Source organism: Rhopilema esculentum, chromosome 17 (assembly GCF_057945365.1).
Source record: "Rhopilema esculentum isolate cy_ngs chromosome 17, ASM5794536v1, whole genome shotgun sequence".
In the NCBI taxonomy this organism is placed as follows: Eukaryota; Metazoa; Cnidaria; class Scyphozoa; order Rhizostomeae; family Rhizostomatidae; genus Rhopilema; species Rhopilema esculentum.
In genome coordinates this window covers 3,704,194-3,730,255 of record NC_142831.1, presented here as the reverse complement: position 1 = coordinate 3,730,255, position 26,062 = coordinate 3,704,194, and the positions used below count along the sequence as shown (strand labels likewise).

General features: G+C 34.6%; 1 protein-coding gene and 1 non-coding gene across 2 annotated transcripts in view; both read right to left on the bottom strand.

The window, feature by feature from the left end:
- LOC135686668 (dynein axonemal heavy chain 1) overlaps window positions 1–26,062 on the bottom strand; it is a 62,630-nt gene that overhangs the window by 26,239 nt on the left and 10,329 nt on the right. The window contains exons 11-46 of the mRNA XM_065202982.2: window positions 25,208–25,552; window positions 24,152–24,377; window positions 23,179–23,381; window positions 22,090–22,272; window positions 20,735–20,849; window positions 20,070–20,248; window positions 19,008–19,140; window positions 18,334–18,474; window positions 17,852–18,126; window positions 17,357–17,459; window positions 16,797–16,865; window positions 16,166–16,324; window positions 15,536–15,715; window positions 14,854–14,991; window positions 14,606–14,686; window positions 14,202–14,284; window positions 13,531–13,732; window positions 12,245–12,342; window positions 11,692–11,797; window positions 11,199–11,312; window positions 10,602–10,751; window positions 9,831–9,917; window positions 9,114–9,220; window positions 8,486–8,565; window positions 8,081–8,172; window positions 7,397–7,551; window positions 6,513–6,690; window positions 5,956–6,150; window positions 5,463–5,582; window positions 4,159–4,314; window positions 3,428–3,538; window positions 3,157–3,297; window positions 2,197–2,357; window positions 1,554–1,711; window positions 1,144–1,317; window positions 396–481 (exon numbers count right to left, since the gene is read on the bottom strand). Of these exons, the coding sequence (XP_065059054.2) occupies window positions 396–481; window positions 1,144–1,317; window positions 1,554–1,711; window positions 2,197–2,357; window positions 3,157–3,297; window positions 3,428–3,538; window positions 4,159–4,314; window positions 5,463–5,582; window positions 5,956–6,150; window positions 6,513–6,690; window positions 7,397–7,551; window positions 8,081–8,172; window positions 8,486–8,565; window positions 9,114–9,220; window positions 9,831–9,917; window positions 10,602–10,751; window positions 11,199–11,312; window positions 11,692–11,797; window positions 12,245–12,342; window positions 13,531–13,732; window positions 14,202–14,284; window positions 14,606–14,686; window positions 14,854–14,991; window positions 15,536–15,715; window positions 16,166–16,324; window positions 16,797–16,865; window positions 17,357–17,459; window positions 17,852–18,126; window positions 18,334–18,474; window positions 19,008–19,140; window positions 20,070–20,248; window positions 20,735–20,849; window positions 22,090–22,272; window positions 23,179–23,381; window positions 24,152–24,377; window positions 25,208–25,552 (5,284 nt within the window). The remainder of the gene's footprint in view (window positions 1–395; window positions 482–1,143; window positions 1,318–1,553; window positions 1,712–2,196; window positions 2,358–3,156; window positions 3,298–3,427; window positions 3,539–4,158; window positions 4,315–5,462; window positions 5,583–5,955; window positions 6,151–6,512; window positions 6,691–7,396; window positions 7,552–8,080; window positions 8,173–8,485; window positions 8,566–9,113; window positions 9,221–9,830; window positions 9,918–10,601; window positions 10,752–11,198; window positions 11,313–11,691; window positions 11,798–12,244; window positions 12,343–13,530; window positions 13,733–14,201; window positions 14,285–14,605; window positions 14,687–14,853; window positions 14,992–15,535; window positions 15,716–16,165; window positions 16,325–16,796; window positions 16,866–17,356; window positions 17,460–17,851; window positions 18,127–18,333; window positions 18,475–19,007; window positions 19,141–20,069; window positions 20,249–20,734; window positions 20,850–22,089; window positions 22,273–23,178; window positions 23,382–24,151; window positions 24,378–25,207; window positions 25,553–26,062) is intronic.
- Trnai-aau (transfer RNA isoleucine (anticodon AAU)) lies at window positions 21,153–21,225 on the bottom strand. Its single transcript has one exon. It is a non-coding gene; the product is annotated as a tRNA-Ile (tRNA).

Below are 26,062 nucleotides of genomic sequence, written 5' to 3'. Positions count from 1 at the left end.
GTATGAGAAAGGATATAAATGGGCACAGAAAGAATGATAGCAGGTCACCAAGGGTATACATTTTGCTAATAATTATATTTATAATAAGAAATTAGAATAAAATGAGAAAGCCCTAGTTATTTCCTAAAAATTTTATAAGTCAGTAAAATGCAAATATTTTCACAAAGTTGCAGGAGTGTTGTAAGTTTGCTTAAAAGACTCAGTCTTCCCCCAAAACTTTTATAGCCCTCGGGAAACAACTGCTTTTTACAACATTTTCTTGGCTGCATATGTTATTTATGCTACACCCTGGTACATAGTAAAGCATATTCAAAAATTATTATTTTGTCATCGATTGTTAGAAAGAGCTACGAAGTACCAAAGTATCTGTGTTACTTACACACAAATTACATTACCTGTGTTGTTATCGTGTTGTAAACCGCAATAGTATGTTCAACGATTTTATCGCCTAGAGATTCGCCATCTTGTTTAGTGTATGAGGCTGCAATAAAATGGTTAACAATTAGATACAAAATTTCAATAAATGCATTCAAAATATTACGAGAAATGGTGTGAAAAGGCTTATGTAACTGCTTATCATTTCCTTCAAGTTAGACAGGAGTAACTAGCTTATTCAAATGGTCGATATATCAAGCTAATGAAAACCAAAGAGGTTAAATTTGAAAATCACAGTAACAGAGAAACAAATCAAGATATTTGAATGTCAGCTTATTATTTGGTAGAATGTTTTTATTTTCGCTGATTTGGTTTGAAAAACTTGAGTCAATACCAAAAATAATTTATATGATAGATTTTCAAAAACTAGACATGCTTCTACTGTCCCAGACCGAGATGGCGACTTTCGATAATCGACTAGGATGCACGCAACCTCATTTCTATTACGCAATGTTACGGCATTACGTTAAATTTTTGTTTTCGAGCAATTATTTGGCGCAAAATAGCATTAGCGGGCCCTTATGAAATTTTCAAGCATAAAAAGTTGACTTAGCATACAGATGGTATTCTAAATATTACTAAGACAAATATACATTGTAGCAATAACTGTAGATCAAGACGGGACCGTAAACGTAACCCCAAAAGTGAGCAAAGCAATAACCGCAAACGTAGTAATTTCTTTGGATATTCCAATAAACTTTCACCAACCTATCCAGCTATTGAGAATAGTAGAGAAAATTCTAAATTTGCTTTTATCTTCCATTTCACAGAAGGAAAGGGTGTTGAAGTGCCGAGTAAATCTTGGCGTGAGTGGGTTTCGACCGCCTCCAGGAGGCCCCATGGCACCAAGCAAATTGATGTCCACGAGTTCCTTGAAAGCTCCTACAAAAAAGGGAGGTAAAACATTTAAACAAAATACTTGAAAATCAGTTAGCTATGGCATTGACTTTATAAAATACATGACATTACTCATTATCAACCCAATTGTCAATTTTAAAATCAGTTTAACGCGAATCTTTATGGGCAGCTTAATGAAAACAGAGGTCTTAACACTAAACTGGGGAATGAAGCAAAATATAAGTTTTCCACTGAACGTCGAAAAGAGCTTTGCTACATACCGATTTGTTTTCGATCATACCACCCTCCATGGTCACAGTATTGTCTTAACAATTCAACTGGGGGTTGTGCTCCATATATTTCAACTGCTGGCATATTCATATCATCAATAAACAGTACAAAGTTCTTTCCAAGTGGAGGCCCAAACATGCCTTTTCGCCTGTTGAGATTCAATCAAACAATTGTGAATTATAAAAACAAACTGCAAAACATGGGGACATACAGCAAAATGAAAGAAAAAAATCTTTCAACTTCCTGTCGTAGCCAAAGGGCTGAAAAATCTCATTTGAACTTAATCGTCAACAAATTTAAATGACATTAGCACTTTACACGAACGCTAATTGCAAAAAGTTTCCTTTTTGGTGAGGAGACGACTTCCATAGAATGTCATACCTAGGGGCCTATCTTAGCTTGTCAGTTCTCTATCTTTTACAATTGAATGGCTTTAAAATAATGGCGATAAACTCATATCCAAGATTTGTTTCTTTAATAAACTTTCAAAAACAGATCAACAATGACAGTCATGACAGCAAATTTAGGATTGTCTATTTTACGAGGAGTTTTTAAGAAAAGTTGATAGGTCTTATGATACCTTTTACATTATGATAATGTAAAAGGTATCATAATGAACAGGTCTTATGATACCTTTTATCTAATTTCGAATCAATCATATCTTGAGTCTGGTTTGCAGATGTCCTTGCAGAGAATGTGATAAAATGGGACATGTATTCTTGTGGCATTCCATTCAATAGTTTGTTACTTATGCAAAGGGTTTTTCCTGACCCTGTTGGACCGACACAGAGAACCTGAAAAACAGTAACGCGGAAGAGGTAATAAGAGAAGTCAAATTTGAAAGCTAAACACATAAAGTGCATGCGTATAAAACTAAAGGTTATGGAAATTTTGTGAAGATGACCTTTCCTAGTTTTGATAATCATGGCAATCCTTTAAAGGGATGGCCATTATTTTATGAGGCTGTTGTAATTATGAAAACAAAAAAAATAAAGAAGTCCAGAATTGCTAAATGATGGTAGGTATCTCACTGAGTAACAATTAATGATCAGATTATTTTTTCACATTGGTTGCCAATTGGTGCAAGCATAGCTATTGCTATTTCAACTCTAATCAATCTCTTAAATAAGACTTGCAACCAATTATTCTTTTTCCCTCCTCCTCTCTCCCTGGTAGACCAGTTGGAGAAAGGGGGAATTGTCCCTCGATGGGGAAATTTATGAAACCAAGTGATTCTGGTCAATTTTGGAGTGCCGAGTTCGAAAATCGTTGGTATACAGGCAGCACCACAAAATTGACCAGAGAAACTTGGTCTCAAAAATTTCTCCGCCTGGTTTATAGACCTTTCAAGTTGGTCCCAAAGCCTCCTAATCACATTTTCTTATCATGTGATACAAAAATTTCATTGGATAACATATTCGGTCACATGCTTGTTCTCATATCGATCACACGCCTGTTCGAAAGTATTGTTTTTTGGAAGATCATTGTAGTCCTAAATAATTTTTATTCCATTGAAACTATATAGATGGCAGGCCCAAAAGTTATACAAAATGGTTTGAATTTAAAGAATAATAACTTAATTGGTTTTCTCACCTTTTTCTTATTCTTTAGCAGCTTTTCTATCAGATATGCACCCCTCACAAGGTCCATTGTTGGTATTATGATGTCAGAGTAACTCATATCAGGTGAAAGTGTTGGCGTTGGGACATTCTGCATCCAGTTCACCCAACAAATCTAGAAAGAGTTTAAAAAATCCTTAGAAGAATTTTCTTGACCATGAGATGTTATAAAAAGAAATTCATTTTTTTTCTGCAAAATGTTATGGCTAGAACTTTTGTCTTTGAGGAGCAAGATTTGAACTTACTTCTCTCGCTTTGCTTTTTTCATCATCATCATCATGCTTTGAATCAGAAATGCCTCCATCATCGAGCCGGTAGTCGTAGACCAATCCTTGTTCGGGGAATTTCATTAAAATCTAGAATGTCACAGAGAAATGGAAATTTGAGTGAATTCCACATGAGGTGTTACAGGACTTTGGACAATGTATTAAAAGGTTTGTGTTTGAAATTCTGCAAAAAAGAATTTACTCTCCTATCTCTTAGCTGGCTTAAAAGGAGAAAATATTAACCGCACGGGTTACTTACTAAAATTTCTAGCAACACGTGACATCAATTTACAGAGGATTTGCTTGCTTGTTTACCAATATTTGCATTTTACAGATCCAGTAAGAATTAAAACCTTAGAATTCCTTTCCGTTCGTTTCTGGTTTTTATTATATGATAAATTTCGCCATACCAGCCTCATCATGGCATAATATAATCCCCCCCCCTTATTTGATGGCATAATATATCCAATACATCAAAGAAGCAAAACCATCCTTCATCGATCACTGATAAAATATTCTTAACATAACGTTAGAAGATCTTCACCTATATCTCGCACAGTTTTTTAAGGGCAGCAAAATTTAAAAAAGCAGGTATATAATTCCTTTTACGAAAGGCAGCTTTCTTTGGACAAAAACTGACAACCTTTACTTTCGGGATCGTTTATTTAGCACTGCGCTGAATTTTCCAACCTTAATATGAAATCTCTAACCTGCTCCTTGTCCATTTTGCTCCTAAGAAAGTCACTGAAAGCCTTTCGTCCATCTCCATCACAGGTAGCACCAACTGACCAGATCAAAGAAAATATGAACCACGGCTCGAGAAGGTGAGGAATAGCGTTGAGTTTTTCCGGAGCAAGTGTTTCAGTCTAAAAGCAATCAAAGCAGAAAAATAGATTATCAACCAAAGCTTGCTGACAATTGAGCAAGCTTGCTGACAATTGAGCAAGCTTATGATTTCTTGGATATAATCTGGAAGCGGAGAAGGGTCATGTAAACCTATTTTATCTTTAACCTTCTAGTTACCCTTCAATACTTGTTAAGAGATCTGTTTTTATACGATGTTCCTCAAAGAGAAAGTTTTTCAAACCTTTGAACATCGAAACAGTCCTCAAATGACTGTAAACATGGATAGAATTGAAGATTATGCAAGACTGTTTGACAGAAAGCAGAAAAGAAAACTATAAAAATATTTTGACGTATTTAACCCAATTTGACCATAAGAGTAAAACCAATTTTTTTTAAGCAAAAAAGTCTAGTTGATTAGCAAAAAAATTTACAGTATTTTCTTTAATTTTATTCTACGATTTATGTGTGTCTAGCACTATCTTGCTATTGAAAGAATAGCTGCCTCTATGACAAAAAACTCTACCCATCTGACACTACCCATCTATATCATACCGACTAACTACTCTGAATACCCGACTCTACTAACCACTGTTACTTGACTACCATCTTCAGCTATTTGGATCTCCTAAATGAAAAGGAAACACAGTGACGTGTTGATACTGCTAAAATATCTTTCTTCATATTAAAAGCCTTTTAGATTTCTATATTTTCAAGAGAGTACACCCGTACAGTCCCCAGGGAATTCATGAATAGATTCACTGCAATGCACTGGCAACTTCTGTCACTGCTAGAAATTCAACTGAATATAGTATGTTATGCTGGTCACAATAAAAATGCAATTCAATTCAAACACAGAAATATCAAGAGATGAGCAAAAGATTAATACCTTCAACTAAGCGATAAATATTTCTATGTCATTGCATCTTGAAAATATCTACAAGTTATTTGTATCAACGAAGCTAATATCCCTCTTGCTGAAAAAACTGGCTGAACAGAAAGATTCCAGAATAAACTATGCCAGACTGTTAGAACTATCTGAAGCTTGTGCAGATTTTTTAAACCGTTCTACAAATCGGGCAATCTAAAATTTTAGAATCTACAAGCAAAATGCGAGGTGGCTTTTTGAAACGAATTTTAAATGCAAAGTAACAGTAACAGTAAATATTACCTCCTTTGGGATGAATGGCTGGAAGAAACAGTCCAATAATTTCATTAAACTGAATGTCAGATTGCTGTCCATCGATGGGATGTACTCTTTGGCATTCTTTCGAATGTAAGTGATCGATTGCTGAAATGCAAAGAAAGAGGTTGAGAAAACACAGATTCTAGCATCCAGTATTCAGTATAATAAAAAAGGTTTTAAGCAGTAAAAATTGGTTACAGGGAGAAATCTTGAAATAGCTACACTGTAGGTATAAAGAGCTATAGAGTGAAGTTTTAGAGAACAGAGAGAAAAAGTTGGTATTGCAAAGATAAAAAATATAGTTCAACTCGAGAAGTGGAACTTATGATTGATTATAGCATAACAAGTTGTTATTATAAATCACGTCACAACGCATATTGATAATAATCAAGGGTAAGGACAAAGTAAGATTCTATGTTAGCTATAAATTATTTCTTTAACTTGCTTTCTCTAAATATTCTTTAAATAAATAACGTACCTCTAGAAAATTCTCAAACAATGAATTCAATTTTTCTTTGTGATCAAAGATGCAGTCAGGAAGTCTTTGCATCCAACACTTAACGAACGGTTTTAGGCCAAGAATGCTTGGCTCTAAATAAACCATTCCACATCGACTGACTGTGGCTGGTGAAGCAACAGCAAGATCTTGCACTTCAAACATCATTGTCATCGACTGCATGAGAGAATGAAAAAGATAATTTAGCCAAGGAGCAAAACGTTTTTCATAACGCAAAATGCCTTCATTCAATCACAAGAAACATATTAGGTCATTAAATGTGTCTAATTTTTCGTTATTCTTCTTTAAATTTCTACCAATATATTTCTAACAATGTTTGTGTAAGCTTTGTTCGGTGCATACTCTTCTCCGAAAAAATTCTTAAGCTAAAACACTAGATTTGTGGTGATAAAGAAACATTAATAAAGTAGAAACAATTTATAGAAGGTAGACATGAAAGATCGTTTATCAAAAATTCGCACAAAATATAATGACACTCTTCTTTTAATAATTCACAGAGGAATTAAAACATTTCTAACCTCTGTTAATTTGATAATTTCACCACTTGTCAAGCAAAGCTTTTTGTTATCATCCAACACTGTGTTCATATTTTCAATCCAGACTGCGTCCACTGGTCCGTCAAATACATACCACTTCTTGTCAAGCGTCGTGCTTGAGGCACCAACACGAACAAGGGAAGACAAGATCCCATCAGTCCTAGAGATAAAAAAGGTAGAAGGGTGATAAGAGCTACGTCACTTCAAACAGCATCATTTTTGTATGGGTATTATTTGAAGAAATAAAAGCAGAATAAGTAATATGGATGAGACAGCAAACACAGATAGTTCTGTCTCCAAGAATTAACATGCCCAGCTAAATGGTATTTCCAGTTTAAATTAAAAGTTGGAATGAAAAAACTAAGAAAAGGAGCAACCTTTTAAGAGGAAGATAAGATTTTTCTGTAAACTACGTCTAGCTTTAGATCCAGAGCTTTTGCTACTCTGACTTTAATAATGCAAAAGAAAATAATAGTATGAAAATATAAAAACTTGTCTTGTAAATTCATACAACAAATAACAAGTTTATCAGCAAAGCAAAAATATTTGCAGCATGCAATTAAGCACAGATTAATACTGAGCTTTCAGAAAAATATTGGATCGATTTCAGAAACTATTTTCCCATTTCCATGCATGCCTTCAGTTAAGTATTTACTTCCAAAAATTGCCTTTATTCCTACCTATATCTTCATTATTGCCAATACTCTATTCATTTAATTATCATAATTTTGTAATAATTATTTTGTTAAAGCTAACAGCATGCAAACTATTATACGTATACTTATTCCAATTTTCTTAAACCGTATCATAAATTTGTAACATAAAACACTTAACGAATATTTTAAATAAGTAACAATCAAAATTACCATTCGTGGGTAAGCAAGTCAAATTCTCCGTATAGTTGCCCCATTGTTATTGACTTTGGATTTAGCACAAAGGATTGGACTTCCTCAAAACTAGTGCCAGCTGGTGATCGTTCGCCTTTCAATGACGTAATCGCCTTCTTGAGAACTTCATAGCACTACAAATGTTGAAAAAAGTAGCAAATATAAACCTAGTTCGACAAGAAATTAAAAAGGCACTGAATGGCAGTTGATGTTTCCAACATTTTTAGCAGTCCATATCTCGCGCATTAACTACCATTAAGCCTCTATTGTAAATTAAAGAAAGCTGGGGTGTGGTGATTTAAAGATAAGAAGAGAGGCCCTCGTAAAAATATTGGTCAACTTTTCTTCATTAGCTTCCTTGAGCCCCCTAGCTCTCACCCTAGAAGAAACATGGATAGAGAGCCAACAGTCGGGACAAAATACCTCGTTTCAAGAGACGATACTTATTTTCTTTGTGATATCAGTTCTGTTTTCAGATTTTATTTTGAAAATTATGACAAGCTTTCAAAAATCATTGCAAAATTGTTCCTTGCATTTAAGTGGCTAGTTAGGATCAATTGCGATTGCTAAGTCCCCTTTGGATCATATTGACACAACTCTGTCCTATGGTTCCAACCTAAACAGCTAAACACACATACATAAGAAAGTGGATACGATACGTACCTTTGTTTTTCCTGAGCCCGTTGGACCTACCAACATCAAACCATGGCGAACAACAGTAGTCTCATACAACTGAATGCATTTGGTGATAAAACCTGCCAACAATCAAAACAGCAAAGGTCAGAAAATATTTGAACCTGTCTATCTAATTTTGCTAAAAACTTCTCGATTTCTTTTTAATGTCTAACTCATTTGTCTTTACGGCTTACGTCATAGGCTTGAACCCAATACGAAAATAAAATCTAAGTAGTATCATGATCTACGCCTTGGGAATCTAAGAACATGTTGCAGCTATGCTCTCTTCTAAGTTGGTTTCTCAATTTCCTTTTGAGTTACCATAGTCACAGCGTTAAATCAACCCTCAAAAGCCATCTTATAGCAAAACCATAGCAATATAAAACAACGCACCATCAACATCTTCAAGGTTCATTTTCTTCGCTGACTTTCTGATTGACGCTTCGAGGTTGCCATAATCAACTGGCTCATCTCTGCAATGGTACAAAAACCAGAGTTAATGGTAGTGTGGGAAGAAATTAGAAAAATCAGTTACGAGATGAAATTTTAATCTCAGAGGCAGTTGGTAATTGCATCTATAAAATTATGCATAAAAAAATTATGAATGATTGTCTATAAGAGATCGGCTTTAGTTCATTAGAACCTATAAGCGATGGCAGTAACGAAGAGCTACAAGAGCCCTCCATCATTACAGGGCCATGCAAATTAAACGAATGAATCTTGCTGAATTTCTTCTCAATAAAGATAAAAATTGGGTTTATGAGAAAATGTGTTTATACGGTCTAGGAGTTTTATCAAATCCAACAGCTTTGAGCATTCGAAAAAAATATAACAACATAACACATTTTTTTGACGTCTTTTCCGTATTATATAATTTCAAAACAGCAACTTTATCCCAGCATGTTTCAAGCAATTTAAAGCTTTCAATGAAATTTGAAATGCACTTTGAAAAATAGAGTATATAGAGGTAAAATATAGCACATACAGTAACTGCGTGAATAGTATTGATCAATAATCTTACCTGATAGTTGGAAATAGATCAGAAACGATTCCATTGAAGAGCTTCAAATCATCTGATAAAAATTTTGGTACATTGACATCTCTAATAGCACGTAAGCAAATCAGTTCCTGCAAGAGTTTAAGAGAAATATGATGAAGCTGAATTCATATTTCTTGTGTCTTTTTAAGGTTCAAGTACGGTGCGTTGAGGCTAAAGTATTTATCTTGACAACAAAAATCATCGCTGACAATACATTTTAGGATTTTTAGCAATACGAAGAAATGTCTTCATCATAGGTATGCATTTAGATATTGACAAATCCCATACAAACATTTATAAAGAGCAGTTAATGGCACAAAGCATGTTGATATCTTATCTAGGAATGTAGTTTGAAAAAGAAAACAGATTTCGAAAAGGACAAGGAAAGGCTCGAGGTGATGCTTTCACTTTTAAAGGCAATTATGTCTTAATTCACCAGCCATCTCACACACACTTATTGCAAGTCCATAAATACTTTACATTGAAGCAAATTGAACAAAAGACTTTAAAATTCTTCAAAATCTATTAATATTTCAGACATTCATTCTGGGTAAAAAAATCATTTACAAAAAAGCCTATTAAAGATCAAACTGATGAGTTCAAGAGCAAAGCTGCTGAACAAAGAAATAAAGGGTAAAGCTTAAAAGAATCAAAGATCAAGGGTCAAAGTGCAAATAAAAGGTCAAAGAAACTCTGTACCTCGTCGGTATTTGGGTTTTCTCTCTTCAGATTACCAGCTGCTGATATGACGGTTTTGACGGCACGCATACCGAAATCGTAATGGTCCTGCAAGCAAAAATTGTAGAAAATAAATAAAAAGAAGTTATAATAAGATTAAATCTTATCAATACTTTAAGTTAGATTTTCGTTAGTATCTTGTTGCAGCCATTATTGCTACTTTATTAATGAATGAAATCCTATATTAATTTTTTCACAAAATAATTGTGTTGCAACTGTAACAACAATGCTGCCATTGGACTACTGTTAACTTGGTGCGTTAATCTTATTCATACACAGATGGAAAAACATAAACGCTACAGCCACTCGTAAGCACATCACCTCTCTATACTCTTTTAGATTTGTAATATTCTTCTAAAGTCAAGCTCGTAAATATAGTTGAGGAAATTTTTATTTTTATTTGTGTAACCAGTAAAGAAGAAACAGATATAATTTCTTATTAATGTCTGCATGTGAATACATAAAGGCTATCAAAACTTGTGGGCTCAAAGATTCCATTGCAAATTACTCATTTACACTTGCAAAAATCTCTTAAACTCGAGATAAAAAGGAAAGAAAATAAAACAGACAATACAAAAGTCTATCCTACGATCCTACGATTCTTTAAACCGTAAGATTATTATGACTTTGAACCATTAAAGGAAAGTAACTTGATACGTTTAGATTTCTGAGCCCTGTGGCTGAAAAAATTTGCTTTTCCTTGAGGAAAAAGCAACGAATAAACACACATACTTGTGAACTCAGCTGTTCTGACGACAGCTTGAAAGTGGTTGTAATTTTCTTTGCCAAAACTTTAGCTTCAGAGAACCCGAAGGAGTACAAGCTGATCTCCGCAATCATTGCATAATCAGGTACCATCATGGCCACTGGCCTGAATAGAGCCTAAACAAAGAAAATAGCATTGAATTGTTACTAACAGGGAAAAATGCTATTCAAAAAGCTAAGGCAAATATCTGGTTGAGGGCGATGTTTTTAAGAAATCATGGCCTGATCACAGATTGACAAAGTCTATACTGTTAATACTGTCCTAAAATCTTTAAAGCCAATGCAGATGTCAGCAAAACAGAATTTGGATTTGAGATTAGTTATGGCATTTAAGTGTATGGCATTTTTAGCAGAGTAATATTTGCCAAAAAGTTTTTTCAAGGTTTTTCGCCGTAATATTTGCTAAAATTTTGAGCATAATTAATGTTATTTGTATTAAATATGGTTAAGCAAGAATAATTTAAATTTTCATATAAAAACATAGCTGAAATCTCGAATTGGGATCGACTATCGTCCTTGGTGGAATTCAGATTTCGAATCATACAAAAATGATTTCATACCAACCTTCAAGTTATCTGGCAGCTCTGTTCTGCCCGCATACCCTGGGTTCATTGTAATAAACACAGCACATGAATGCTTCAAGGCCAATTCAACTCCTTCGAAAAGGAAGCGGTCAACCTAGAAACGAAGATGTATGAACCTTGATTCTTTGCGAACACAGGGTCTGATAACATTTCATACATGTTCTTGCAGTATATTATAGTTTATGCTTGTCATAAACTCAATCAAAAGGAGTAGCACCGTACAGGAACTTGCCTTACTCAGACAGTCACTTCAATTCAACTCAATAAATTCAATTCAATTCAATTAAACTTTACACAATTCGAATATTCCTCTAATCGGAAAGGTTAACAGAGATACCAAATGGAGAGGGGATGAACGTAGAAAGAATGCTATTCCAGGGGGTCCTTTATCTCTCTCTTTCACTCTTAAATAATAACGGGAATGTAAAGAATGGTTTAACTGCGTTGACTATTACGAAATTCAAGAGACATACTTTAGCAATTTGAGCTTGTTGAATCGTTGTGATCTGTTGAGCAACCACGGACAACACTTCGATGTCAATTCTGTTGAACTCATCAAAGCAAGCCCAAGCACCAGAGCTATAAAAAATCAAGGCAATTCCTGATAGATCGATGAAAATGGCTGCTCATATGGTATGAAATAACTGCAAGATCAATAATCACTGGGTAAGAGAAGAAATTTTTCTTAGCTGGTCAATTTACGATCAATGATCGATGATCAATCAATAAATCAAGCATCACAGTCAATCAAGGATAAGAATCAGGCCACAGCTACTTTTCTCAACTGACTCACCACAAGAAAATTAACGAGATTTGATTCATAGGAATCATTAGCATTCTTTTAAAACTCCAGAGGACATCTTATCACTTATATCTAAGTATTTATATGATGGATTTACAAGTAAAACGCACTATGAGTGAGTATTGGATGTGAACATTTTGAAGGATAGTGCTTTTAATTTTGGTATGTTTGGCTCCAAGTGTATATATGGCCTGGTATTTATAAAAATAAAGAAAATTTCTTACCTTGCAAGACCTTTAAAGAATTTTCCCATTGCCATGTAGTCAAGTTGATCTGAGCAATTGAAAACTACACATTGGATAGCCATTGCTTTGGCCAGATCCTGTAAAAAGGGCGACAGTGTTAACATAAAAAGGATTACAATCAAATAATAAGAACGATTTCAAACCAAAGAGTTGAACATAACAAGAGAAAACATTAAATTGACAGGGACAAAATATTCAAATGAATGCATTAGCAAGTCTTAGACCCCGTTTACACTGTGCTGGATAAAATTTATCCGCATAAAACTTGTTCAGATTGATTTGCGTTTACACTGTGCCGCACAAATTTTGTCCACTTTGCCCTCCCGTTTACATTGTGCCGGATAACTGCAGTCACATGACTTAAATCATGCACAGAACGCCCAAAATGAAGTTTTATCTGGGCAACAAAGTGATAACAAAATTCCCGCCAACGTAAAAAGACTTCATACTCTCTTCAGAATCATCTGCTTCCCTTTTAGACCAAATTCAAAGATATTGTCAATACAAATAAGGTCTAGTTTGTATTAATAGTTTGTTCTTGAAACAAAATGACACTAAACAAGCAACGAAAGTAGGGAAAGCTGATAAGGATACCAATTTTACGTGAACTGGCAAGATACTGCACTTTTAACACGAGTATTTATCGACAACAAGGCAGCCAAGATGGCGACAGTGAAAACTAAATTGAATGAAATAGCCAATAGCTTTCGAGCAAGATACGATGTGGATAAAATTTATCCGGATAAAAGCGTTTACACTGTGCCACATAGCTATCCGAACTAATTTAATCCACTTTCATAGGTGAACTAATTTTGTTCGGATAGCCGCTCTCAAATTCGTGCGGATAGCGTGGGTCTAGTGTAAACGGGACGCCTATCAGAACTAATTTTGATGCGGTTAAAATTTATCCGGCACAGTGTAAACGGGGTCTTAAGGTGACTGCAATTTTCTACAGCAGTATTGTAAACCCTAAATATAGGAAAATTTTGAGTCTTTGAAATGCACCTTATTTGGCTTGCTGTTTCTATTCTTCCCATTTAAAATATCATTCTCATTAGCAAAGATTGCGTTAAAGAAAAATACAAAGATTTTTGAAAGACAAATAAGAGAAAGAGTAACCTAGTAAGTTTAAGTCCGATGTCTTGAAACATATGCAATTAATGCAACAGGAAGATAGTAATAAACGCAAAATATGATCAAGTGGTAAGCATTTCACTATAAAGCTGTCATGCAGGTCTCATGATGGTATTCTCAAATATATAAACCTTAGTAGTCTCTGTTTTCCCTGTTCCAGCTGGACCTGCGGGGGCTCCCCCGAAATTCAGATGCAATGCACCAGTGAGTGTGAGATAACATCGATCTGTCAGAGGAGTGATGACAAGACGCCCACTGTTGCCCAAATATTCATAGCCGTAACTGAAGGCAGCATTGACGGCTTTGACCATCAAATCTTCTTCCCAGTAATACCTAGAAAAGAAAGCAGATTTCCAAGAAACGGCACTACGCCAAAGGTTGATGTCTGTAGTGGGAAGGTGTATGTTGTATGGATATTAAATTCCGATTTTGGCCATAGAAAAGGTTTCATTGTAATGTTGAAAAAAATCTATAAAGCGACCAACCAAATAAATAACATAACGATAAATTGTATCGACACTGCTAATGAGAGCAAGCTCCCATTTCACTTAGAACACGTCAATGTCTGGAGAAGTTTTAGCTACGGGTTTGAAGTGAACCTTTTAAATTAACCGTGACAAAGTAAAACGCAGCTACCTCAATGGAATGATCATTGACAAAGGAACACCGGTTCTAGCATAGATGCCTGATCACGGGACAAAGAAAGAAACTTAGCTACCTTAGTTGATTGATCACGTGAAAAAGAAAGAAACTCAGCTACCTTAGTTGACCGATCACGTGGAAAAGAAAGAAACTTAGTTACCTCAGTTGACTGATCCATTCAAAGTCATTTACACCAGTAACATTCTCTTTTAGAAGCTTTGCAACAACATCACAAGCATGCACCTAAAATGTTCAAGTAGAAGCCAAATTTAAGATCTGGTAAGCAAAAAAGACAGAAATTGTGCTGATGAAGACGTATTTTCTTGATTATGCTGACAAATAAAAGGTGGCGATGACAATGTTGCTGATTATTAATGATGGCTGATGATGATGTTGTTGTATATGACGTTTGACGAGAATGGTAAAAGATGGTAATTGCAATCAAAATGATCATGATAATTTCAATTGCACACTTAAAATTCACTTTTTGCGTCAAAATTAATATTAACATTTACAAAAACATCAATCAAGAATATGGCAAAATAAATTTGCAAAAAGCATTACCTCAATGACAATCAAAGCACCAAGGATTAATCTCGCAATATTGCTGAGGTTACCTCGCACCAGAGAAACCAGATTTCCAAGCTAAAAAACAAGTTTGCACGATTAAACAAAATGTGATTTATTCATCCTTAAATGTGCAAGGGATTCAGTCTATAAATATTTTTCGATAGCGAAGTTCTCTACAATAGAATTATAACATCAACAGCATACAGCATAATTATAATTAATCAGCATAATTAACGCCATACCTGCTCTTTGAGATGCTCATAAAGTTCAGGAAGGCTTTCTTCTTCTAAAGCCTCTGATACTTCGCTTGTCCAGTAGGTCTGACAGCCTGCAATCACAACTTGCCCAGGCCATTGCAATACCCATTTTGTGCGCTCCACCTTGGCAAAAAACACGGAGGATATAATTAAACAAATGATCTTTGAACGCATCCGTACATAAATATTGGCAGCTCAAGAATACTCAGATTCCTGTTACAACTTCTCTCTAGAAAATACTTAAAGGTACAAAAAAGGTAAAAATATTTGGTACACTTTGCTAGAATTTTCAAACTGTAAATAACATCCTGCTCTCTTTCTTGTAACAATACTGCTTTACTTGGCTTTCAGAGCTTCACATTAATAATTCTCATTCACACCAGATAGTTGGAGAGTTAAATCTACAGGAAACAATGTCTCCTTTATGGGGGTGGAGAGTTGCATTGTTGGATCTTTCTACCACCAAATCATTTTTTTGTTAGCTTTGTGAAAATATTTTGGCTTATTGTCGTTCCAAGGACCTTTGGCCTAAATAACAGAATATTTCTGATCTAGATCTGCCTTATCTTCAAATTACTTGATCATAACACTGTAAAATTACAATCTTTTCTGAACTATAAAGTAAAGCTTGTTGGTTTAAAATTCCAAAACTTTTGTTTAGACATACATCAGCATATTCCTGCAGCGCTTGGAAAAGAATATCTCTCAAGCTGGACCTCATAGTGTTCTCAACTTCAAGCAGCCAGTCTTCAACATTTCCTGTTGGATAAAGATGTTCTGCAAATTGTACCATCTCTCCTTCAGCTGAGTACATATTTGAGATCCGCAAATCATCTTCAAATTTGAGCTATGGGAAGAGAATAGGAAGAAAATGGTTTAAACAAAAATGCAAGTTACAAAGAAATATGACTCAATAAGGCATATGATCTAGAGAAAAAAATTCCAACAGAAATATCACTTAAATCATTAATAAGTCTTGATTTACAAAAGATTTGTGAGTAAACGTGATTCTAACAAAATTACAATTAAATAAAATACTATTAACATAAGAGTATGATTTAAATAGATTGTATACTGTATATAAAAACTTTGGGTCAAAAACATGACAAGAAATCGGATAAAGAAACATATCAAGTAAGATATTGACGATTAAAAAAATTCTAATATAAATAGTAACATGATTTTACCTGAGAAATTATACCTGAAAAGCCAAGATATAAAATCAAAAATGCCTTCGATAAAAAAACCACGAAGGATTGATTTCATGTAACCAAAATAAGACAAATCCGTTAATTACCTTTGCAATATTTTCAAAGCATTTTCTGAGATGCGGCTGCACAGCAGTTGGGTCTTTTGTTTGGGAAAGGATTTCCAGCAGCTCATCATCTGACAGGAAATAAAATCTGGGGAAAGATGTTCTTTTTGTTTCCAAATATTCACTGAGACCTTTCTGGACCTGAGGAGATAAATTTGCTTCAAATAAAAGCTGATATTGAAGATCAAGTTTTAGAATGTTTAAATAGGTCAGAGGGTAGGTTTTGTCTGAGATAAATCTGGACAAATTATTGAAATTACGAAAAGCTGCATATGTCATGGTGTTTTTAAAAAACCTAAAAATATACCGAGAAGCTTAAATGAATAATCACGGTGTTTACAACTTCAAAAAAATGTAAAAACTGTTGATTCAAGCTAACCACAAGAGTGAACAAAGCTTAAGGATTTACTGGAGGATAAAATAGGGCACTTTTCAACCTCCTGAAAGCATTCATCACCAACGAAATAATTTCACTCTCATCAAAGCAATGTATTGTGTCAACTCAGAAAGAACACGTGTGGCTTGAAGACATACTACAACACGACTCATGACTAATTTACAGAGAATAAACATTAGAATGATAATGGTAATCAATTACTACAAACCAGCATACCTGTTCTAAAAGCTTATTGCATTCTCTTAGATTTTCAAGCAGCTTTTGATCAGGACACAAATCAATTACCTGAAAAAGAAAAACTTTTTAAGATATATATGTATAAGTAACAAAATAGGATGTAATCTGGCTATATCATGCAAAAAGTCTTCATGGAATGTTCCTAGACGCGCGATTCTGAAAACAACTTCTGAGAAAAAGCCAGACTGATTCGTCATACTGTTTGCCATCAATGTAAAGTACCGCTTCTATTAACTCTCTCCTAGCTTAAACTTTAGCTTATAAACTTAAACAGTAAAGATATCACCAATGAAGGAACGGGATAACAGATATCAACACTGTCTGTTAAGCTAGAAGTAGAAATTCTGCAGCTTCACATTCAGAGGTAGAAATTTCTTTTATGAACTTTTGATAGTTTGGATTCAAAGAAAAATTCAAAGGCATAAATTCTGCTGTCACGGTAAGAAATTATGTGAACTGGTCTACAGTTTAGCATATAAATTTGAATAAGAATTTAAAAAGGAAGTAAAATAATTCGAAATTAAGAATTGAAAATGTACATTTGGGTTGTTCTTTGCATTGTTCAGTATCTTTCTCCAAATTCTCTCCATCGTTTGGTATCTTTTGCTTTCAACTGGTAACTGTCGATTTATATCTTCCGAACTGATACAAATAAAGAGAGAAAGAGCGTGAAAAAGAGAGATCAAAGATTTCATTATTAAAAGGAATGAAACTTTGGATATAAGAACCTCATATGAATACTTATCAAAATCAAATTCTGAGGCATTTTTACTAACTGTTTCGTAGGTTTTCAGGACAAAAATATAATTCCTGTTTCCAAATTTTTAAGAGTCTTACCAGGTATCAAGGGATAGGGATAAAATATATAGTTTTTAGAAAATATGGCGTGTTCATTTGATATCATCTATTCGTACAAATTACAAATTACTTTTCTATCTCGCTTTAAGCGAGAGCTGACTCTAGAAAAGTGTGATACTAAATCTTTCAAACAAAAATTGATTCTTAGTATTTGAACTTCTTTAAACCCGATGTACCTGAAAATTGGTTCCAAATAAAGCCATGATCGTTGGCATACGAGCCATTCATCCATGACATCCTGCGTCATAAGTAGCTTTCCTTCCCAATTTGAGATACGATCTTCAAAGACCTTTTTGTATGGAGAGAAAGACATACTCTGTGTCATGACAATATGATCATCAAGCAGCTGGGACACGTCTTCTCCGATCTTCATGATGTAGGTACCAGTTTCCTTGTACGGCATTATATCAAGAATCACTGGCGTCCATTCTTTCACCATTTTGTCTAAAGCCTAGAATGCAAATGATGAATGCGTAAGAAATAAAAGCAATCGTAGGACTGCAAGAAAAAATTTCATTCTCTATTACAATGATTTACCTGTCAAAATAAAGCACTGGAAATTGCTTCCAGTATCGTAGAGACAATGCTTATTGCTATAAATCTTTGTACTGCAAGCATGAAACCGTTTACTTAAAAAAAATGTGAAAAATTTTATTACCTGTTCGATTGAGTATTCCTTCCCTGCGACTTCTCCTATTTTAGTAATTACATTGATGTGATCCTGTAGTTTCATATCTAGACACTTTGAAAATGTCAATGTTGATTTGGGATAAATCTTCAATTTCAACTCTGCAGAAAGCTGAAAGAAAAATAAAAAACATTGAAAGTACACGGAAGTAAACTTTTCTTAAAAAAACTACAGGAGAAACAATTTTGCATGGGAATATACAAACGTTCCTTGCGAAGAAATAACCGAAAGCCATAAATAGCTATCTGGAGATCATTTATCATTTAAAATATACTAACCACAAAACTTAAGAAATAAGTTCAAAGATTATTGAAAACTTTCTTGGGAAATTTTTGACGTTCTGCTACCAAAAATTGAATAAAAGTTACAAGTGAACTGTAAATGTAAAAGGCAAACACTGGAAACCATGGCTCGATAAGCAGAAGGGCTCTGTATTTACATGAATGTACCTTAAAAATGTTCTTGAGAAAATGGAAAAGAGAGAAGATACTGTATCTGTTTCACCAATACATGCCAAGTTCTAGCTGCTCCACTTTATTTAGCTTTCTATGTACACGTAACAAACTAGGCCTAGAAGTAAAGCTACCATGTAAAAAAGAAAAGCCGATGGCTAGAGTTTAGATATGTGATATCATCAAACATACTTGATCCCAGTGCCTCTGTCTCATTCCAGGGTTTCTCAGTGCTTGAATCAGTGGAATAAACGGTTTGAAATCTTCAATCCAGCCTTTGATTTCAAGAGCTACGTCTTGGCAAGATGGAATGTCTTGGAAATGCCTTAAGATAAAAAAGGCAAGACATCCCAATCAACTGGCGGTTAGCAGGTGAAAAGGGACTCGGTTGTAGCTTACAGTTGAAGATTGCTAAGTATTATAACAATATGGTTAAATTTGACTTAAGTGGAAGCCAAAAAAGTAGAATATATATGCCTAGAAAAGAAATGAAAGTGATATAGAGCGTTTTGAAAACTAATTTAATTCGAGATTAAGCTGGGATAACTGTTACTCGTCAAGACTGAATTTTTTGCTCAGTTTTTAAAGTGACTTTTCTTTTCACACATTCAAAGTTTCATCTTACGTTAACAACCACACGATGACGTCATTAAGATGTACTGATGTTAATATAAATACTTTCTATATAAAAATGAAAAAAAACAAGCTGAATTTTGTGCATTTCACACCTTATTTATTCAAATACTTATTGATATATATAAATCTACTGAAGGAATCAAATAAACAGGGTAGGCTAAGCAGGAAAAATGCAAAACGATGACAGGTTGTGTCGCACGTAAACGCTGAGTAGAATACTCTTAGCAGCAACTAAGGTACATTATTTAAGCGTTGAGGCATCCACATCTAACTTCAAGTAATACGATCTTCACAAAACAAAGCTTTGTTTTTTAAAATTTATAACTGGGATTTCGAAGCAGTGATTGGGAAAAATATACGAGTTCTTCTTAGAACGTCAATGAGTTGTTAGGAAACGTTTACATTGCAACGTACTAGAAAAGCAGCCTTGAAGACATGCCTAAAAATGACGCCTTGAAGACATGCCTTATAGACGAAGAAAAGGCGCATCGAGCTTGGAAACCATTATGGCGTATAGCTATCGATTTTACCTAAAAAAAGGGAGGGGGAAGACAAGCTCGTTAGAAGACATTCGTCTGTTCCGCTCCCCGACAAGATCACTGGGCGTCGATAACTTACCTGGCACATTTGTGCATCGTTTTGAAAGAATCATTAACGTTCTTCTCAACCTGCTCTGCATCGATCGTGTTGATTGGATCATGCATCCAGCTGTCGTGCCATTTCAGCCAATCAGATGTTGTCAGCCATAGGTTTTTAAAGGGTTCAAAATCTTTAACCAGTTTTGTAAGCTTGTCGTACTAGAAGAAAATTGGACAAGTATTTACAATTAGATTGAATGATAAGGTTCCGTGTCACTAAAACGCAAGCCACAATTTAATGAGATGAGAAAGAAATTTTAGTTATGATAGAAATTAGAAAAGGAAAATTTCATTGAAAAGTTTTCTCTGAGGTCATAAACTCTCGTAAAAAGTCTTCACTTGACAGAAAATAATTTGAAGAGAGATTTTTTTAATCTTAGATACATTAAACGTTTTAATGCGTAGAGCAGGTCAAATAAAATATAAAAGAGCAATATAAAAAAAGAAATTAATGCAACAAAATATGAAGATGTAATATCAAGCAAACTTCTAATTGAAACTAATAACACTGACATTTTTTAAAAAGACTTTGTCCTACTAAGACATTATAATTCTGGCACCAAAATTGTAGTTTCACGACTTTTCCTTCTTCTTCTGGTAAAAATAAAAAAATTGCAAATAGTAATTGGTAAAAGGCAAACTTACATTTGTAACTAGCATTCCAAAAAGTCTTTCCCTACTGTTGTAGAGTTGTGCCAGTTGTTGGCATTCTTTTAACTGCTTCGTAACCCTTCTTACTTCATTGGCAGTCTCGTGGGCTCTGCAAAATTATCATGCTATTGTTATCAAGGGCATAAAGCATTTTTAAACAAGAAGGGGGAAGGGAAGAATTTTGTTGATGTATGACAAGTAGGGGAGGTTGGAGAAAAATTTTACAAGAGAGGTAAAAGTTTGACACTTAATGGATAATTTTGTGATGTCTTCTTTTGGAAAGTGTAGATAATAAAAGAGATCTAAGTCACTATGAAAAAACAGATTTTAAATGCAATTGCCTAATCCCTAACCAAATACAACAACGGAACAACGATACACGAAAAAATGTAAAAATGGCGAAGAAAAGAGATGGCCAGTGTGGGTCTCGAGCCCACGACCTTAGCGTTATTAGCACCACGCTCTACCGACTGAGCTAACCGGCCGCGAAATTTCACGTGGGGGTGTCTAAATCAAATCAGTTTTTAAATGCGTATGAATAACCCATAGAAATTGTCTTCAAAATCTGCCTGAGAAGTTTTGAATTTCATCACATAATTAGAAGGAGCAAAAATATTTTGTGAGATATGGCCAATTAAAGATTTAAATCTCTTGGCATGTTCCTTTTTTCATTTGGTTTCTAAAGTTTAGCGCAGGTACCAATTTGAGTGTAAAGATCAGCAAAGAAATCTTGCCCATACATTGGAACGTTTTTGATTCACTTTTGTACCATTTCTATTACAAAGGGTTTTTGACATAAGTGCCTGTAAAACCGATTCTAAATTGTAGCAACAATGTAGAGAAATTATCAGCCACTATAGCCCCATTTTCTGTTGACGCTGTTTTTCACATGGCTGTACACTCATTTTTTTATAAGAAACAGAGATCGATGTTGAGTACTCCAGTTTCTCAATGTTCTGGAAATTACAATACTCATTGTCTCTTAAGAGTTTCTTTATTATGGAGTCATGAATGTTGTTATGAAATGTTTGTGATCATTTTTATCACGTCAAGAGATTCGCTTCCGTTCCGATGCGAAGTTTATTTTTATCCCTTGTGTCTTGAGTTCTAGGCCAACAGGGCAATCTTGTTCTTGGATTTTAATTCTTGGATAATTTTTTCTGACTGTCCAGTACTCGTTTCTTATAGCTAGTTTCTTAAAAAAATGAGTGTATTCGTGATAATTTGCAGGTATATCTTTACGCAAATCTCAATCTTTTATTTAGCAAGAAAGTTCCCCCTGTTTGGTGCGGGTCCGGAATATCATTAAAGGGTAAGCTTATAAATCGGATGCTTTTAAAATGGCATACTTGTTGATATCAGTGTGTGCAGAGAACCCAGCAACGACCATATTGAGGCCATCCAAGCGATCTTGGAAGTTATTCTGTTCATTCAGCAAGTTCTTATGGAATCTTTCCTCGTCCTCTTCAAGATGTTCAGCAGTAGTGTCCAGCAACAGTTCAATTTTATGAGGCCAGCTGGCACATGTCCATCTAATAGAGACGATGGAAAACGAATTGACAAAAAGCAAGTTAATTTTTCTAGGGTTGCTTTTGCTCAAAATAGACACGAATTTTTTATAAGCCACCAAAATCTGGCCTAGTACAGAAAATATATTAGGTAATATCTATTTTTGGTTATTTTATGTTTCGATAAGGTTCCAACATTGTAAATCAATTAGTTCATTAAACATTCTACATTAATAAATCATTAGCTTTTTATTAGAAACTTACACTTTTTGGCTTTAACGAAAAATAATACTTAAGCATTCTTAATAAAAAAAGGAGAACTGCAATGAACAGCTAAAAAACAACAGAATAGGAAAAAATATTGTTAATAAAATATTACAAAAATTTTCCATGCAGTATGATTTCTATGATGTCAATTCTATCACATAATATGACAATATTTCTATTCTGAGATTACATGTAGAATTATATCTGTCAATTCAAGTTATAATATATGTTCATTATATAAACCCTTATCTTCTCTAACTTTGGGTTCATGTCTTTCAATATATATTTGCAGTACACGTATTTTCGAAAGTTTTAGTTGCCTATAAAGACATTAGTGTAAAAAGGATCATGAATTAGATTAACCGAAAATGGGTCCTTCAGAAACTGACTAAATGCTTTAAACCAGACAAACAAATGGGTCCTTCAGAAAATGTACAGTTCCTCATAATGGACAGTAACAATGCTCTCTAAGCTAGTGTTCAATACTTTGAGGTTCAAGTGTTTGTATTAAGACCCGAAGCTTAGTGGTTACGTTTATGTCCTTCTAATAACATCACAATCATTCTACTTCTGTACTTCAGTTCAGCAGTGGAAAATCAATGCAGCGATGATCACATATGATCAAATAATCACAATCATAAAAACAATCATATGATCACTTACTTTGAATTGAAATCATCTTGACCGATGCTGTAATAAAACTCTTCAAGCAGCTCGTAGTCCACCATAGCCTTGTTTATCAGTTCCTGTTTTTCTGTCAATAACCCAGGTACTGTTTTCATGTACTCTCTCTGTTCTGATAATTCTTCAATGCAGTTTGGCTTGTCATACAACCGCCTTGCAATCGTTCGAAATTCATCACAGACCTTGACAATAAAAATACACTCCAGTACAAACAATAAGTTAAATACAGCTTAAACCTACTGGCAGTGCAGGAGATATACGTGAACGTTCAAAAAATGCTGGAAGATGCAATTCTTGTATTGCAAGATACGTTTTGTTAAGCAAGGCTGATGGTGACATATTTTTCAGCGCCGGCCACAAGGAGAGGACCACGTCGCTTAACTATGTTGCAAAACAAAGGTACATAATAATTTGCTATTAGCCCGTACGTACCCCCTTGCCCCCCCCCAACTTTTAAACTTGCTTCGTATCCAGACTTCCTACACAAAGCAACTATCATCTTAGCTAAAGTTTATGTCCTGTACATACATAGCTAGTTTATGTCCCTATATTTTAAATGGATAAATCGCCCAACTGTCTGTTGAAATCCCTTCTAATTTTTTTCTCCTCTTTGCTTACTGTATAAAAAATTCCACCCAGTTGACGTAGATAAATAAAATGATGTTGCTAATCAGATGATGTAGAAAAAATAAAAATATGTTGCAATTAATATTTTGAGGTACCACACTTTTCTAGAGAAAACAAAAATTGGCATTATGCCATGGCAGAGGTTTTTACATATTGGATAAAAAGATCATGTCTCCCAAGTTTACTAGCAAAATAATACTCCTAAAAATACATATTGCAGTCAATGCAAATGCAATTGCACAGTACACCAGTTGTTCTATATGTTACCCTTTACTTCCATCCTGGCACACTTAAACTCACATAAACAGGAGTAAAGTCCCTTTACCTCATCTGCCTGTTTGCGAAGCTTCTTTGCCAAGAATTCCAGCACTGAATTAGCAAGAGCCTTTTTCTTTTTAGCCAATGCCTGTCTAACTCCATCACACATGATCCAAAATGGACCAATGATAATGTTTGCAGGCAGACTTCCTTCGATTACTTCTTTCTCTTGTAGATGACTTTCAATTAGCTGTTTTACCTGAGCTGGTGTGTGATCTTCCTTCTCGTAATCCCTAAAAATAGATAAAATAAAAACCAATATATTCATTTGGCTTAATCAAATCTAGCTTCACGCTACTCCATAAAGGCAATCGACGGATACTGAAAGTGCTTCAACCGTCTTGCAATCAAGAATCGACCAATCAGTGGGTGTGATTCCACACGCTTATCGATTGGCTAATCTTGATCGACAGATGACTTAAGCCATTTTTGCATCTTTCCATTGCCTTTAAACTGAAGAATAGAAGAGAAAATTAACAAAACAAGCAGTTTTTAAGCATCATGGCATTTATGTGCTAGCAGCTAAATTTCTGTCACGATGAACGAAGCTAAATAATGAAAAAAATCCTAATAATTACATCTTTCAATAATTTTGGTAATTGCAAGAACCTAATACATAAAAGCTTAGGACAACAGCCAAACTTTTTTTTCATTTTGCCGTTCACACCGTTCTAAGCGTACTAATATATAGTACAATTATAACAGAAGCTAAGAATGACAGGCGACAATATTCTCCTTCTTATGAACACTGCCAAAATGTTTCTGGCAAAACCTATCAATAAGGGAAGAGAAAACAGCTGTTTGAAGCAAAAAAACCTAACTTGACCACCCAACAGTATTGATAAAAATCATTCAGGCACGTAACAAAACTCTGTTTATTGGGTTATGTTTTCGATTCCCTTGGTAGAAAATGATCATTCTGTCCATGTCAGGTTTTTAAAATGATCATTCTGTCCATATTACCCTTTTTTTAAGTACATATTTTTTTCTACGAGCTAAAACGTCATTCTCCTCTGTACCATCTTATACCATCCTATAAATCCATTGAAACATCAAAACTTACTCTAGATATTTCTTGATATCCAAGTTATGCAATTCCAGGTATTGCTCGTATTTCTTGGCATAGGCAAGAAGCGGCACAATCGCCTTTCGAATCGCTTTTCTGATCAACTCTCGCATTGCTTTCACTTCACTCTCATTTTCTCCAACACTTTCAAGCAGCGGTGTTCCACTCCAAAACAGCTTCTCCATAACGCGTTTCTCAAGCTGTGGGACATTCTTTGTTGCTTGGATACCTTTGTCAAAGCAGCCAATGACACTTGGCTCAAAACTTTGCGGATTTGTGCTGTAGGTGACCATGTTGTTTTCCATAACAAGATCCAAGTAAAAGATAGGATTCTTCTTCGGCCTAAAAGAGATTAACAATTATAAACTCATATTTCTTAGGAAACGATACCTTTGGTACCAGAGCCACATAATTTCAAGCGCGTAAATAGAATGCCAAGCAGAGAGGCGGAGGAGCATCTAGAGCCTATCTTCTATTTCCCCTTTCAAATTTATGTGTATCTGGTACCCAGGGTAGGGTAACGAGTATCAGAGAGAAGACGCTATGGGGCCGTCATAGGAGGGTAGATGCCTCTAAAAGATTTTTTCTAACACCCGACCAACAGCACGAGTTTAACTCGGATGAAGATTGTCGTGCTTCGAAAAGTTAATAAAATAACACCAGAATGATATATATTATCATACTTAAAATCTTGATTGTTAAAAATCATAAAGATTTAGACAAACATGGTAGTTTCAGAATAATTTGTCTCGAAGAAATGACTCCAATTAGCCGAATGCATTTGAATTCTTTGTCTATAAGAATCTGAAAATTTAAGGCTGCAATTTACTTTTGAAAAATAAGCAGGAAATA